Source organism: Orycteropus afer, unplaced genomic scaffold (assembly GCF_000298275.1).
Source record: "Orycteropus afer afer isolate SDZICR_OR568_19922 unplaced genomic scaffold, OryAfe1.0 scaffold00055, whole genome shotgun sequence".
NCBI lineage: Eukaryota > Metazoa > Chordata > Mammalia > Tubulidentata > Orycteropodidae > Orycteropus > Orycteropus afer.
Genome location: NW_006921642.1, coordinates 1011802 through 1029593, shown reverse-complemented (window position 1 = coordinate 1029593; position 17792 = coordinate 1011802). Strand labels below are relative to the sequence as shown.

Genomic DNA, 17792 nt, shown 5'->3' with positions numbered 1-17792 from the left:
CCGGGGCCAAGGAAGCAGCAGCCAAGCTCCAAGCTCAGGCGAGAGCCTCAGATCTCCACTTGCCACTGCATATACAAACAGCCCTCCTCACCTCCTGACCAAGTCATTTCCTGGGGACTTTGACAACCAGCTCAAGAGGCAGAAAATGACCGCAGGGGAGTAAAACAAATTGCATTCTCCTCTAGCCTGGCTTATTTTCTGTGCTTTGATTTCAGCTCCCAGCCAGGTGGGAAAGAAGGGAAAAGTAAAAATTAATTAAAGGCTTTGTTTTCATTTCCAGAGACTATCTGGGCATTTGCAGGGGTAGGGGGGCAGGCGGTGTACCATAGAAAGAAAGATCAGCTGAGTCCCTGTATGATTTTTTGTCACTGTGGGAATATGGAAACCCTGGAGAAGAAGCAAAGTTGTTTGAGAGTAAAAGAAAAGAGTACTGTTGCTATACTGTGCATTTGGAGTATAGCATTTCATATGTACCTAGTTTATACATCAGAGTTAAGTCAATTTACCTATTTGTAGCAATTCCATTTAGAAAACTACTATATTTGCTAAGCAACCAGGCTGAAGCTTTGCTTCTTAAGCTAAACGGAGTATGAGATAGTTGGATAAAACCCACAGAATGACCCCTACCCTGAAAACATCAAAAGGATGAAAAATTTTTATGTGAAATTAAGATTATTATACCAAAATGAGAAAAGGCTGAAACAGAAAAAGAGAAGATGAATAATGATCTTCAAATATGGTTTCCAGGGAATAAAAATGGGCAGCTTTCTAAGTCTTTCTAAGTCTCCAGGAGCCAGAACCTCTTAGGTTACAGCATGTAAAGACAATAGACTAATAATTAAGAGTTAGAAATATCTGAGCTCAGAACCACACTCTACCAACTAGCTGTGAGACATTGGTCAGATGACTTGACTTTTCAGAATTTTACCATGTGTGAGATAGATGAAGCTCCGAGTTTGGTACAGGTTATTAAAAAAGACTGAAGCATTTAGCACAGACTCTGGACTTAGAAGTGCTCAATGAAATAACAGTGGAGTAAGTTCTCTGAAGAGTGAAATATATTTCAAAAGCAGACTGTAAAATATCCCCAGGAGTAACAGTATAACTGCTATTTTCTCACTGTCTTTGCAGTTTTGCTTACAGTATAAACTACTTGACTTCTTAAAAGTGCATCAAAGTGAGGATTCTTCACTAAAAGAATAAAAAAATAGTTGTTGTCAAGTCAATTCCAATTCATGATGACTCACGTGTCGGGGTAAAACTGTGCTCTGTAAGGTTTTCAATGGCTGACTCTTGAGAAGTCGATCTCTAAGCCTTTCTTCCAAAGCATCTGTGCATGGAATTGAACCTCCAGCCTTTTCATTAGCAGCCAAGCATGTTAACTGTTTGCACCCCAAGGACTCCATTAAAAAGAAATAGCCATTTCTCTGAACCCCCTACTTTTAGTCGTATAGGTATAATCTTAGCAGATGCTGAGAATATACTGAGTGTCACTTTCTGCAGGTGATACATAATCTCAGTTTGTGCCTGTCCATATTATGTTATATCAGGCTCAAACTTTCACTATATAGTTTACATACAGAAATAGCAGATAAAAATAATAACATTTTTTGGCAACTGGTTTCTAGGAGGTGAAACCAGAATATTATGCAAGAATAGTGGTCCAGTAATGTTGCAGATAGATAGGTCTTGGGTTTCTTCTTCTGAAAAAAAATTCATTTCCCTGTGACCCGGTGGCACTGTGGTTAAGCACTTGGCTGCTAAACAGAAGGTGGGTGATTTGAACTGACCAGTTGTTCTCTGTGAGAAAAATGTGGCAGTGTGCTTCCATAAGGATTTATAGCCTTGAAAACCCTGTGGGGAAGTTCTGATATGCCTTATAGGGTCTCTGGGAATTGGAATCAACTCAACGGCAGTAGGTTTGTTTTATATTTGGTGTTTTGTTTTGTTTTTAGTATGGACTTTTGAAAATGTACAAGTCTTTGCTTCTGTTTGAAATGTTTTATAATACATTTTTGAAACTGGAAAAAAAAAGAGAAAAAAAAATACTTACAAAATCTATTTATCTTTTCAGGGCAACAGAGGACTTGGTTTTTATGGAGAAAAGGGTGAAAAGGTAAAGTCAACTTAATAGATTAAAGCTGAGGAATGCAGTGTTTAACAATTAGAAAATAATTACTAAATTTTATATTGTTACCTCAAGGAAATATGCAAACAGAAATTTACATACAAACAAAATCATTGTAAAGTGCCAAGTTATAATCCATGCTCCACTGATCATTATGGGTCAATAAGACAATGAAAATGAACCAGGTACTTGTACACCCACATTCATTGCAGCACTATTCACAATAGCCAAAAGGTGGAAACAACTGATGTGTCCATTACAAGATGAATCAATAAACAAAATGTTGCACATACATTTAGTGCAATATTACAATGCAATGCAAAAGTTATTACATGCAATGTAGCCAGGAAAAGAAATGAAATTCTGATATATGCTACAGTATGGATAAACCATGAAAACATTAGGCTAAGTCAAATAAGCCAGGTACAAAATACAGATATGGTATGATTCCACTTCTATGAAGTATTTAGAATAGGCAAGTGAATAGAGACAAAAGTTTATTGATGGTTCAAAGGTAACCTAATAAGTGAAAGGTGAGGTCTACCATGTTTAACAATTAGAAAATAAGTTTACAGGTGAGAAAAAATGGAGAGTTGTTGCTAAAGAGGTACTGAGCTTCCGTTTGGGTGACGAAAAACTTGGAAAGAGGTAGCAAAGATATTTGCACAACATGGTGAATGTAATTAATGTCACTGAAATTATATACTCAAAAAATGTTTAAAATGCCAATTTTTTGTGATAATATATTTTACCACAATAAAATTTTTTTACAAAAAAATAAATCATCTAGGTTCACAATAGAGCTCTAACAAAGAGACACAACAGAGATATAACAATGGGGTGGGAGTGAGGCAGGCAGGGGAGGGCAGGCACTCCAAGATGAGGCTGGTCCAGTGACTCACCACACACACACACACACACACACACACACACACTGTCCACGAGGCTGGTGGTGATGGGCAGAGTGGGGGCAGCAGTGGTACAAGCTTTAGTGATTGCCCCTAGGATTACCTTCACTAAGTCTCTGAGACACAGCTCCAGCCAATCTGTAGCACATAAAGAATAAAGAATCGAGGATGCCTTCTAATCATGTGGAACTCATAAGTGATTGAAAGAGACTGAAATAAGGATCAAAGATAAACTTAGAGCCATCTCAGGAATAATTAATATAGCCATGTCTGTCAGGCTCAAAGGCAGGAAAAAAGATTATGTGAACTTTATAAGTCTTCACAGCCCTAAGATTCAAAGACCTCATGGCTATTGAAAGGACTGCATGAGAGAATGTGTAAAAGACTCACTATGGTCCCCAGCATAGAGTATATCATAGCTATTAAAAATAAATAAATAGAAAATACCCTCACCAACATAAAATCCCATTTCATTCACCAAGCAATCCATTTACTCCCAATAAAATACACTTGTTCCTTTGACCTCATTATTTGAACATTTTTATTTTGTTTTTTATTGACTAGCACACCTAAATAAAAGCTGCTAAAATGGAAGCAAGTACCATTCAGGTGTGAAGAGGAAATATTTTGTTCTAAATACCACAGAAGAAATCACAAAATAGAAAAATTGAAATGTTCAAATATTAAAAAAATGTAAACTTCCATAAAATGAAATACAACAACATAGAATGAAAAGAAGAAAAACCTTGGAAGAAATTATTGGGAAGAGGGATGAGTAGTCACACTAGGTACTGTGGAAAGTGTCTAATCTACAAAGACTTTATTCAAATTATTAATAAAATCATCAAGACCCCAATAGATAAATGGGAGAAGAGCAAACCATTCATATAAGAAATGATGAAACAGACAAGTATTTCTTACTAATGATAAAAATGCATATTAAAGCACTCTTAAAATATTATTAAAGAAGCTGCTTTTTATTATATGAAACACTCTTAACAGGTGAGGTTGTCCTCACCTGGACTCACCAGGACTGGGGTAGTCCTTTATTTCTTATGCAGTGTACCTTGGTACCAACATTGGAAATCAGTAGAGTAGTACATATCAAGGTACATAAAAGGCACTTGACTGCTAACCAGGAAGCTGATGGTTCAAACCCACCAGCCACTCCTCGGAAGGAAGGTTGGGTAATCTACTTCCTTAGTGATACTGCCTCGGAAACCCAAAGAGGGGTCACTATGAGTCGGATTCGACTTGACGGCACATAACAACAACAACAAAGACACTTAGCCTTCTGACCCATTGTAAGTAGATATTTCCTCAGAAGCAAATACAGCCCAAAATTGCAAACAACCTACAAGTTCTATAGCAGAGAAATAATGTTCTCTTACGCATTCATTCTAAAGACTAATACGAGTAGGATTCAAATAATTCTGATGATTATTACTCTACAAAATAAGTATATGTGTGATATATAATATGCAGAAATAAAAATAACAGTATTGTGGTGGGATAATGCTTTTGTTCAAACTTTATAGTTCCTTTTCAATTTAAAGATGAATGCTTTTGCTAAACAATGCATAGGGTGACATAGGACTGCCAGGACCCAATGGAATTCCATCAGACAATGATTGTGCCAGCACCGGACCTGGGAAAGACGTGATTCATCCAGAACAGTATAAGGTAAAGGGGTGTCAGAAAAATTGACTATATTCCCAGCTGAACCAAAAAAAAAAAGAAGAAAAAAGGTAACTTTCTTCAGTTTCATTCAAAAGTCACATTGCAAGCGGGAAAGGCATTCCATTAGAGAGCCTAGCCACAAACTTGGCAAATATGCACACTGGGCCCTCAGGGATGTTCTTGATGATTCCAGACATTCATTAGACTTACAATCAAATAGTTTCTTCAGTCTGTCATCTTAAACAATTGTTAGGCGTTTAAAACAACAGTAGAACTAAAATAATCTCAAATCAATTTTTAAATATGTTTCTCCAATTGAAATATAAATTAAGGATCACAGTATTACTCAAAGCGAGAATCATGGAAAATTTTGAGTGAAATGTCTTAGGCAAAATAAAATCTACTTCCTTTCTTTGCTGACAAGAAGCAACTTGTTTCTTTTTTCCCAGCACATTTTTTTTTCCATCAAAGTCAGTTTTCTAACTCTTTCTATAATTTCTGTTACTCTTATATTGAGTTAAAAAATGTACTCTTGGAGTGTAAAACAAAAATAAACATCCTGAATTCCAGCCTTTTGTAATATGTACAACTGTCAAGCGAAAGTAAGGAGATTTTCTTTGAAGCAATTCATATTCAGTCAAGCAGCAGCCGTGGAGGTTGGGATTCAGAATATCAGCTTGGACAGGCAGACCTGGGCTGGAATCCCAGCTCTACCAACGTATTCTGTGTCCTTAGGCAGGTCACTTAATTGTTCTAAGACTCATTTTGCTTTATGTCAGTATTGACCTCATAGAGCTGTTGAGCAGATTACAGGAGACAATATGTGTAAAACACTCAAGATAGTGCCCAGCACATTCAATAGATAGGAACTAAAAAAAAAAAAAAAAAAAAAAAAAAAAAAAAAACCAGTTTTTTTTTTTTTCTTTTTAATAGACTTCATTTCCACCTCAGCTGTATCGATTAAGATGGAGTGTGAGTGCTCGTCAGGATGGGAGAGGGAAGGTCACACTTAGTGTGGTGAAGGCAAGCAGGTCAGGTCCACAGCATTTAGAGAGGAAACCCATCCAGGCAGCTGTGACCTGAGTTATCAGAAGCAATTGGTAAAAGTGGCATGGGAGATAACTGATGTCAGGCCCAAGGGCCAGAGTAAAATGTGTCCAGAGACAGGTAATTGTGTACCTGGTGAATATTAGGGCAGGATGCCCAACATCTGGACAATGGCAATAGGAGCAACCAAGGCAGGTAAGGCATGGTACCAGTGCCATTAGTAAGTAGTCAGGTGGAAGTGGGAGCAGGACTTCAACTCCAAGTGGTTACCTGACCCTCAGACTATCAGCCAGGTGGAGCTTCTGTGCACTTTAAGAACAGGAGCCTGAGGATGGAGCAGGGCAGAAGCAGGTTGGATTGATGCTGAGGTATCTAATCACCTCAATCAAATTTATTTCCTTTTCTGCAACCAAGGTGAGGATTGGTTCCAGGGCTCAGACAAGACTGAGCCTGTAGGGGGCAATCTTGTGCTGTAGGAGTCCAGAATGCTGTTCTAGGAGTAGTGGGAACAAAGGACCAAACAGATCACCACGTTTCTTTCAACCTTTTATACCAAGAGACGTGAAAAAAATAAATTGTATAGAACTGATGTTGGTTTCTAAAGCCACTTTTGCTTGAGGTTTTAATGAGTCCCAAGTGTTTCTTTTCCTTAGAGTACCTTTCTAATAATGTTTTATTCAAGATAATATAATTAGGGCTTTTCCCCTGGGCCTGTATTCCCACTATAAGAATGTCAATATATGCTTGTAACTGTGGAATTCATACTGAACAGATTGAAGAGTAGACAGGATTTCAATGGTATAAAAAATAATACATGATTTAATTTATATTATGAAAATCCAGAAGAACAAAAAGATACATTTTTTTCTTTGAGTTTTGAAGCTGCAAAATTTAGGAGTTATTTGTTACAATTACTTTATAAGGATTGTTAAAAGTTTTATTAAATACATCTCACCTCATGACATAAAACTCTGATAGAATTTAAATGTTATTATTATGAAATTCATCTTCTTATCTTCACAGGGTGACAAAGGAAGTATGGGGGAACCAGGAAGAAAAGTAAGTTAACTAACAATATTTCTTATCACTTATGTTTCCTAAATTCTCAGTGTTTTTATTGGAATGATAGAATATTTTGTGTCTTAATGACCCATAGACTTTCGGTTTCTCATCCATTTGTCTACAGCAGTTATTTATTTTCACACTTTTTTTTCCCCCCAGAAAACAATTTTATAATTTTTGCTTAACAAATATTGGCTAATCATTATCATCAGTAGTCAGGTTGGGTCCCAGAGCAGGACTCTGAGTTCTAATGGTTACCAGAGCATCAGCCAGGTGGGGCATCTGTGCTCAAAGTTTATCAAATGAACTTAAAACTCTTTAAGAGGAGAGAGAGGGAGAAAGAGAGGAAGGATTTGAGAGTAGAGAGAGTGTGGAGGGCTAGGAAGGTTTTATGGTCTGGTTTCTATTCTGGGACTCTAGCTCACTGTACCTCTCTCTTTTGTTTTTCATTATGGTAAAAATACAGGCAACACAACAGTTGATTTGTGCTGTCCTCACTCCTGTGCCCAGTTCACCTACATCATCACTTACTAAATGATAATCTAAGTACATTTATAGTTTCTCTATGCATCCTGCCATTAGACTGTGCTAGGATATGCTATCACAAGAAGTTGTCTGGTCACAGCCAGGGTATTAAGTAAATTAAAATCTGAAGCAATGTGATGTGATGTCCTCTTTTTCCTTTCCTAGGGCATTTCCTTTAAGGGAGAAGAAGGAATCATGGGCTTTCCAGGAATAAGGGTAAACCATATATAAATATAACTGTGTATCTCCAAGACCACAAAAATGTTTCTGCCTGTATTAGTTCAGCTAGATCAGGCTGTCGTGACACACGACACACAGGTGGTGGTTCAGTAGCAGCATTCCTGCCTTCCATGCAAGAGGAAGGAGAACCATATTCGATTCCTGAACAGTGCACCTCAGGTGCAGCCACCATCATCCGTCAGTCTGTCAGTGGAGGTCCTGTGTTGCTATCATGCCAAACAGGTTTCAACGGAGATTCAGGCTAAGATGCTTGAAAAACATACGGCTCACAACAGTCTGATCCACAACTGATTGCACTGTGTGTGGAGTCACCATGAGTTAAGAATACCAAGCATGTACAAAGGCTAGAACACCAAAAGCTTATTTCTTATTACTCTGAGTCCCACAGAAATGTCCCTAGTGGTGGAGGAAGAGGGTCTCTTTCTATGATAATGCAGCTGCCTTGTGCCTCTGCATGCCAGCAAGGCACACCTGCTTCATAGAAGTCTTGCCCTGAAATGAAACATACCTCTTCTGTTCTGGTTCCATTGGGCCAGACTCAGTCACATGGCAAAACCTAATAGCAGAGGAAGTTAGGAAATGCAGTCATAGCCATGGGCCCGGGAAGAAGAGAAAATGATGGATATCTAGTAGTAACTGCCACTAAAAAGATATACTTTACAGTCCCCGAAATCCAGAAGAGAGAAACTGGTTAGATTATTGGAGTACAGGCCTTTTTATATTTTTGCCATTTTTTAAACTTATTTCTCCATAGTTCTTTAAGTGTTAGAAATGAGGTATAAATGTATTACTAAAATTATTTCTCTCCTTTGGAAAATAAAAAGAGGTCTCCTGGTGTTTTGCTAGCTTTCATAGTATATGTAGCTTTGCTATTATAATGGATTTTGCATCCTTTATACCTTTTCATCATAGCTGCATATTCTTGAGCTCCCCTTTCAAAATGGAAAATGAATGAATTTGGTAGCTTGTTACTATTCTTCCAAATCTGACCCCAAGAATTGTTTGTCCACATTTTAATCAATGTCGAGTGCCATAATAATGCCCTCTGGAAAATTTTGCTGTGTATTGTGAGTTGCTATTGCTTCTTTTCTCTGTTCACTCCAGGGTTCTTCTGGCTTCGATGGTGAAAAAGGATTACCTGGACAGAAAGTAAGTTTGATGCATAAAGTGCAGTCTGATTGAACTATCTTATTAAAGCTGTGGTATCTCGAAAAAAGAAGAGTTCTGGTGGCACAGTGGCTAAAGCATTTTGGCTGCTAACCAAAAGGTTGGTTAGCAACCACCAACCGCTCCATGGGAGAAAGATGAAATAGTCTCCTTCCATGAAGATGTACAGCCTTAGAAACCCTACAGAGCAGTCCTACTCTGCCGTATGGGGTTACTATGAGTGGGAATTGACTTGATGGCAGTGGGTTTGGTTTTGGTTTTATCTCAGAAAAAAATAGTTGCTTCAGGTAAATGCATTCAAAACTTGCCCAGCATTTACAGTAGTATAAATAATCCTTCCTCCCAGATCATTCACAATACTGCATTCAGATTATGTACTTTTTTTTCTCATTTTTGCAAATCAGTCTTCTTACTCCTTCCATCTCTCTCTCTCAAGGCTTCCCATCATTCAGCCCCTACCAACCATGCCTTTTGTTCCTTCCAATCTCACACTTTCTTCTCTGTGCCATTGTTTGTCACTCATAGGAATGTGGTCAACTTGCTGAGCAAGGGCCCCTCATACATTTTATATATATATATATATATATATATATATATATAGACTTCATGTATTTTGACAGTTGTTTATATTCAGTAATGACCCAATTAATTACTCTTACCTTGTGTCTACAAACATATTTTTGACTATTATTTTTAGAAGAAAATGTTATGTGAGAAAGGTATTAAAAATCTGGATCTAGGTTATACCACCATAGATGAACAGAGAGGACATGCAGAAATCGGTTTCAAATAATTCATTTATTCTTACTATTCGTTATTATCACTAATTCAGTCATAAAATGCATAGCTTAGCTCCTTCCCATTGTAGACCCTCATCATCCTCCCCAGAATCAACTACTGTGAATAGTTCCTTAGGTATCACTTCACTTAAGTGCTAACATGTAACAGTCACATATATTTTCATATGCATGTAATTAACAAAAGCATAAACATACACATATTATTCTGCTACATGGGTTCCACCCCACAACCCATTCCTTGAAGATTGTTCTCCTTTAGCACTTAACAGATCTACCTCATTCTTTTAGAGATCTGCATAGAATTGCACTAAACAGATATACCATATTTGTTTAATGATTGTCGTTATGTACACTAGAAACTAGAAACTCATTGGTTTCTAGTTGCTTGCTATTTTAAACAATAGCATCATGGTACATGCATCTTGGTGCCCATGGGCTAGAGTTTTCATAATTAAGTCCTAGCAAGTACATACATACAAAAGATTTACCACCACCACCCCCAAAAAAAATCAGTGCAGCCTCAGAATCACAGCTCCCTTGAAACCTCCTATGGTTCCATTGCAGGATGGTAGCATAATATCTGGAGAATCATAAAGACTTGGTTAGCAAGCACTGCACATTCACCAGTCCCCTCCTGGAAAGTTCTGCCATGTTTGTTCCCTGATTGTAGATTAACTTGGCCTCCTAGATTTAATTTCTGACTTCCACAGGCTCTTGGCTCAGGCTGTATTGACCCAGTGCCCTGGTTTTGACCACTTACAGTAGCACCAATCTTGATTACTTGTTGCATCCTTTACTGATTCTATTCTTCCCAATCCTGTCCTTTCATGGGTATCGGGCCAGGGCCTTAATACCAGGCTGTGCTCTAGTACCACCCAGCTTTTCATATCATTCCTTACTAAGAGGAGATATCCCAAAAGTTAGCATAATAAAGGATAGTATATGTGCTGCATCTCAACCAAAGGCAAAAAAGGCCAAATTCTAATTTAAATATTACAATAAGCAAATGTCCTAAAAAGACAAAGGACTAAAGCAATCATTTGCATTTAAAAGCATATAATTAAAGTGCACCTCTGAATATTTTCATTTCTTACTATTTACTAGTAAAATCATAATTATTATTAGTTTCCTTTTTTTTTTTTTTTGACACCTAACACAAAGGAATTGTATTATTTTTTTAAATGCAGTTCAACACAACTGCCACCTAGAACTCAGAAGCTAATGAAAGACAACAAGATGCTCAGTGAGCACTGACCATCTGGTACCTTTGACTGTTGTGGTCTAGATGTTACGATGCAAGGCTAACTTCTGCAGCTGCCTTAAAACAAGAAGATACAGATCATTTCTGTTAAGCAGGACAGCACAGTTGCCAACGAGAAGTAGTTTACTTGACTATAAAAATAGGAAATAGACAGGACATACACAAATGACTCAGCCATCCTACTTGTTAGTACTAAACTATACTACCGTCATGTCTGTTTTTATATTATCTTACTTGCCAAGTTGCTATTACCCACACTGATGGTTGAGTTGTATGCATAAACTTTGGTTTTATAGTATAAAATGGAACCAGAAACCAAATGCCACTTCAAGGAGCAACTGTAAATAGTAATGCGAATGATGTGTTTCACTTGGATGGAACGAAAAAGAAAATATATTCTGAAAAAAAGTTTGCCTGCCTTTATATGCACACACAATCAGTTACACTTGGTTCCTACTGATTATAATAGAGATTCTGTTCACTCTAACCTTTTCTAAAAACTCACTGCCGTCAAGTCGATTGTGACTCATAGTGACCCCTCCTCGGTTTCCGAGGCAGCATCTCTGTGGAAGTAGATTGCCCAACCTTCCTTCCAAGGAGTGGCTGGTGGGTTTGAACCGCCAGCCTTCTGGTTAGCAGTCAAATGCCTTAGGCACTATGCCACCAGTCTTTTATAGATTTGGTTATTTTAAGTTTCCTGAAAAATTAAAGATTATTTTCACATCCTTTTCTAGGGGAAGCATATTTTCAGTAACTGAGCAAAAGTTTGGCAGAGCTATTGTTGTTGTTATGTGCCATTGAGTCGGACCCGACTCACAGCAGCTCCTCCTTGGGTTTCCGAGGCAGTATCACTATGGAAGTAGATTGCCCCATCTTCCTTCTGAGCTAGTAGTTACTATATTGTGTTAAAAAAAACAAAGATGACATTTTGAAGGCTAAGGTCCACCTGACCCAAGCCATGGTATTGTCAGTTACCTCATTTGCCTGCAAAAGCTGGACAAGGAATAAGGAAGACCAAAGAAGAATTGATGCATTTGAATTATGGTTTTGGGGAAGAATGTTGAACATACCATGAACTGCCAGATGAATGAACAAATCTGTCTTGGAGGAAGTACAGTGAGATACTCCTTAGAAGCGAGGATGGTGAGACTTCATCTCACATACTTTGAACATGTTATCAGGAGGCACCAGTCCCTGGAGAAGGATATAATGCTTGGTAAAGTAGAGGATCCAAGAAAAAGAGGAAGACTCAGTGAGATGGATTGACACAGTGGCTACAACAGTGTACTCAAACATAGCAACGATTATGAGGGTGGAACAAGACTGGACACAGTTTTGTTCTGTTGTACACAGGGGTCACTATGAGTCAGAATCAACTCAGTGGCATCACATAATAACAATAGTTATTTAAGATAGTATTCATAAAGACCTGTTCTCTTTATACACACTTAACGGCAAGCTCTGTATGTAATGTTGTTGGAATGAAGTCTTCCCTTTGTCAACACAATTATTTGAACTATATTAGGCCTATTCAGCACTCAAATAATATCTCATTTACGTATGGCGACACAGTAGATGGTATTCATTCTTACGCAATGCAAATATCAAGAATGCTGGTTATGACAATTTATTATTACTTGTGAATAGTTTGAAGAAGAAACAAATGGTTTCAGCTTGGAGTCTTTTATTGAAATCTCATTGACTTCCATTCTTATATGCTAAATCCCATTTGTTTTCAGGCCTGACAAAGGTTCTCTGAGGCATATGAGGTGTATAAAATAGGAACTGGGAGCTCTGGTAGCATAGTGCCTAAGCTACTTGACTGCTAACCAGAAGGCTGGCAGTTCAAACCCACCAGCCACTCCTCGGAAGGAAGGTTGGGCAATCCTACTTCCATAGTGATACTGCCTCGGAAACCCAAGGAGGGGTCACTATGAGTCGGGGCCGACTCGACGGCAAATAACAACAACAACAACAACAAAATAGAAACTAACTAATATTTCCTTAGGGAGCCCTGATAGTGCAGTGGTTAAGCACTGGGCTGCAAACCAAAAAGGTTGGCATTTTAACTCACCAGTAGCTCCACAACAGAAAGACCCTTAAAGATTACAGCCTACAAAACCCTACAGGGCTGTTCTACTATATCATCCTTGTAATGGAATTGAGGCAATAGCACACAGTCACAACAATGGTCCTTTGACCATTGAAATGCAAATGAAGTAAACAAATGAATAGCAGAAAGATGAGGGAGGCATGTTCAAACTACTCAAGACAATAAACTATTGTTAAACCTTTTAGACATATACATTTAAAAGACTTTAATCATAAATTCTTCCTATCTGTTCTTTATAGCCAGTCTCTAAGGACTTCTACCTAATGTTTCTTCATTAGCCTAGTTTGAGTTGCTTTAAGCCTTGAAAGACCAAAAAAAAAAAAAAAGTCGTAATTCTATAATTATTGACTACTTCTGAAATTCTTTAATCAGAATTTCTCATAAGTCATATATGTACTCACTGAATTCAAATCAGTGAAGTGGTGTGGTGTTAAGTTTGAAGAACAGTGAGGCATGTATACTTTCAAAGTGCTTTGTCATTATTCATTCTAAAATAGAAATTTATCTGACTTCAGTTTCTCCAAATGATGAGGATCTGTGACACTTAGCAGGAGCAGAGAGACCTTGTTCCAGTGAGGTTTCAGGGAACCTCCTACATCCAAGCTGGATCCTTCTAATGGTTATCATCACTAGTATCATCTTGGGAAGAACCCCTGGATAATCCCTTCTTGACAGGACTAGTCCTTGGCTTTCCTTCACCCACTTTGCTATATCTCCCACTGAGAAACACAGAAGGAATTGATTATATTACTGTTTTGACCTTGGGGGTTCCCGACTATTGGAATTCCAGGTACCAGTGTTCTCAGATTTAGACTGCTAACTGATTTTCTACCTTAACACTACTCAGTTATACGTAATATTCAGTTACCACACCCCCTTCCAATGTATCTGCCATTGAGAACTCACAGGGCAACTTTCAGATCATTATTCTGCCTGTTGGAATTCTAGACTGTTGTAATTCCAGCTGCCAATTGTCTCAGAGGAATCATGATTGCTATTTCATTTTTCTCCTTTCTCAAATTGATTTGACATAATACCCAGTTAATCCCAGACGTTCAGACATATGCCGAAAGTGTTAGTCCTATTTTGGCTTTTTCAGCAGAGGTGATGAGCACTTGGTATTTGGGGATGCTTGCTATTGTTCATTGGTAGTGTCACAGCATGACTGAGCAATGCATGGTGGCACAGAAGGAAGTGTAGATCTGGCAAATTCCAGTGCATTGTCTGAGCTGGAGTGTCATGTTGGCTGTCAACACTGCTCAGACTAAATGCCTTGTTGCCAACTGTCCAGTCATTGGCAAAGTCTTTAAGGATTCCTAGCTTATCTCATGAAATGGCCTCTAAATAGGAGATCATTTTTAATATCAGAGATATAAAAGGCTTTAAGAGTCTAGGAAAATTTGCCTTCACTTTTGAATCTTCAGCTCCACCTAGTGTGAAAGAACACTGCAATCTAAATCACAAGCTCATAATGAAAAACACAAAGTGATGGCAGTTTTAATTTATTCTGAACCATAAGATTTTAAGCATGCATGTATCAAGGATTTCAAAAAACCCTATAAGATAATCAGATGGTGTGTATTTTTCCATACCATTGGCGCCTAGCATTTTTAATTCTGGTGGCCTTACCATACATACAAAGCAAGAGGGAGTAAGTTTCTAGATTGTGAAATCTAGCTTCACATGTCTATCCAGATACAGTATCATATGGCAATATCTCTTTTAATAAATTACCAGAAAAAACAAACTCACTGCAGTGAAGTCGGATGTGACTCATAGCGACCCCTCCTTGGATTTCCAAGGCTTTATCTCTATGGAAGTAGATTGCCCAGGCTTTCTTCCAAGGAGTAGTTGGTGGGTTTGAACCACCAGCCTTCTGGTTAACAGTCAAATGCCTTCAATAATTAGCACTAGAGTGTTTTTTTGTTTGTTTGTTTTTTTAAGTAATGAAGAGAAAAAATAAATAAATAAGGAGGCTTTAACACTTCCATTTGGTGTCAGCTGATATTTTCAAAACCCATATTGGGGAAAGATTTTGTTGGAATAGGTCAGGCTACCAACTCCTGAACCCACAGACCAGTCATAAAATCACTAAAGTGGGACAACCTGACATATGTCTCATTGTACATGATGTACTTGGAAGTTCAGAGCACCTGCCGTGAAGAATTCTTGCCAAAAGATGAACCAAATCTAATGAAGCCTGTAGATCTCAAGAATCATTTAGAGGAAATACGGTAAATAGAGAAACAAAGTATACAACCCCACAAGGATGAAATCAACCAAAATCCAGAATGTAGGGATATTTACAGGACAAGTGACCTAGTACTTCAATCACAGCAGGAGAAAAAAAAAATATATATATATATATATATATATATGTATATATTTAAAAAGTAGAAACTATTATGAATTAAAAGAGACTTAAGGGATATACCAAACGTCATATATGACCTATTATTTGGGTTAGGATTCAAACAAAATGACTTTAAAAAGACATTTTTGATATTTAATAAAACGTTCCTTTGTCTTGTGCAGAATGTATAGAATATGCTCTTTAATTTAGTAAATATTTTTTAAAAGGTAGAAATGCTTTGTTCCCAATAAACCAAACCAAACTGCCGTTGAGTCAGATCTGACTCATAGTGACTCCTCCTGCCTTAGACACTATGCCACCAGAGATGCTTTGTTAGCACAACTAAGATAACTTTTAATCATAAAACTTCTGAAATTCTTGTCATTTTTCCGCATATCAATTGGAAGCTGTTTAGCAACTTATTTTTGTTTGAAGTGTGATTTTTTTTTCCCTTTTCTTTCCAACCTCTTTTGCAAAAAAAAAAAAAAACAATTGAGTTTATGGTAATGAATTTAGCAGACTAATTTTCATATGCTTTTTGAGCTGTGTAACTTAATATTTGGATACTTGATAATTTGTTTTATTATGTAATTGATAAAAGGGTGTGTTAATATTACTTCAGCTATATATTTATACTGTGTGAGTATGTGTGGTTACAGTTGTGTAGGAGAAATAATTTATCAGTGTTCATCAGCTTGTAAAAACAAGTTGCAAGAACTTGAACATTTAAATAAATGATGAAAAGCATATATATAGGATATTTTTGAGATAATCAGGGAAGATTGAACATAGACTGGGTAATAAATGGTATTAATGAATTAGTATTTATTTTCTTAAATTTAATAATGGCATGGTGGCTTTTTTTTTTTTTTTTTGGTTATTATATGTTAGTGATAAAAATGAAAAATAAAATCTTTCTTACAGGGAAGTAGAGGACCAGACGGTTACCAAGGCCCTGATGGACCTAAAGGACCTAAGGTGATCTCATGTTTTATTTGGATGGTTTTTGTTTCTTCTCTTTAGATGGTATTATGTCAGAGCATAGCTGCATCATCTCCTAGCTCATCTGTACTGGATGGCTCAGACACCTTTGTCAACAATGTCATACTCTGAACCGTGGAAAACACAGTTTCCTGGTGATTTCTGGTGGCTGACAAGGATTTCAAAATGAGAGATTGAAACCTGCTGTATCAGTATTCATGTTGTTGTTGTTGTTGTTGTTGTTGTTGTTATGTGCCGTCAAGTCAGACCCGAGTCATAGCGACCCCTCCTTGGGTTTCCAAGGCAGTACCACTATGGAAGTAGATTGCCCAACCTTCCTTCCGAGGAGTGGCTGGTGGGTTTGAACCATCAGCCTTCTGGTTAGCAGTCAAGTGCCTTAGCCACTATGCTACCAGAGCTCCCATCAGTATTCATAGGTGGCTGGAATACCTGGGACTCATGACAGTAGAGTGGACATTGTTCCCCATGTACAACCTGTGGTCTGCTTAGTCAGAATACCTACTCAACTAAATTAGCTTGATTCTCCAGATTCAGCTCAATTCTTCAGAAATACACATATTTTCAAAAACTCTAAAAGGCGATTCTTCTGCTCTTCTATTTTCTGCTTCTAGGGAGAAGTGGGTGACCGAGGCCTTCCAGGACCACCTGCCTACTCTCCTCATCCTTCCCTAGCAAAAGGTTTGTATGCATGGCTTAGCATCACATACACATTTTGTTCTCAGTTTTGGAAAAAGAATCAAGAACGTTCAAGAAGGGTTTTCTAGGGAAAAAGACAGAGAGAGATTTAGAAAACCTAACATTAGGAGAATCTCGATCTCTTGTACAACTTTCCTCAAGGTTTAAAAGTAGTACACTGAGGTCATCGTTTTCCCTCTGCCTGACAGAGAATTCACTTTCTCCCAGGTGAGCCCCTTCCACTGGGAAATTCTTTCACTTCTTGGTAACTTCTGCAGATTCGAGTTGGCCTTCTGGAATATCATTCATGAAATCCAATTCTTTACCACATCAACTCTCAATGGCAGCAGTCCCAACCACCTTCCATCTTTCCTTCTCCAAATGAACCAAGATTCTTAGTTCATTCTTAGTTCATCTTAGTTTTTAAGATTCTTAAACTGTTCATTTGCCAGTCTGAGGATTGAAATATATCATGACTCTTAAAGAGTCATATCCTTTTACATTTCAAGGCATCTATGTCCCAGAGATTCATCATGTGAACTGCTACCCAGGAAGGTCCTCCCACAGTCCCAGTTCATCCTCTGAGGCTTAATAAAGGCTTTTGCATGCGTTGCAGCTAATAGTCATCTTGTTATTTTATGCTCAGCCTTCCAAATTAACGAGACAGTATTGAAATATGATTCTGATTCTGTGAGTAGAACTCTGAGCTGTGAATCTTTTTGAATGTTCATCTGTTGTTGTTGTTGTTAAGTGCCGTCGAGTTGTTTCCGACTCATAGCGACCCCATGCACAGCAGAACGAAACACTGCCCGATCCCGCACCAGCCCCACA

General features: G+C 37.8%; 1 protein-coding gene across 1 annotated transcript in view; it reads left to right on the top strand.

Moving 5' to 3' along the window:
* Window positions 1-17792, top strand: part of COL4A2 (collagen type IV alpha 2 chain) — a 199989-nt gene that overhangs the window by 86814 nt on the left and 95383 nt on the right. The window contains exons 10-16 of the mRNA XM_007938924.1: window positions 2075-2116; window positions 4621-4719; window positions 6787-6822; window positions 7516-7566; window positions 8695-8739; window positions 16209-16262; window positions 16898-16964. Coding sequence (XP_007937115.1) covers window positions 2075-2116; window positions 4621-4719; window positions 6787-6822; window positions 7516-7566; window positions 8695-8739; window positions 16209-16262; window positions 16898-16964 — 394 coding nt within the window. The remainder of the gene's footprint in view (window positions 1-2074; window positions 2117-4620; window positions 4720-6786; window positions 6823-7515; window positions 7567-8694; window positions 8740-16208; window positions 16263-16897; window positions 16965-17792) is intronic.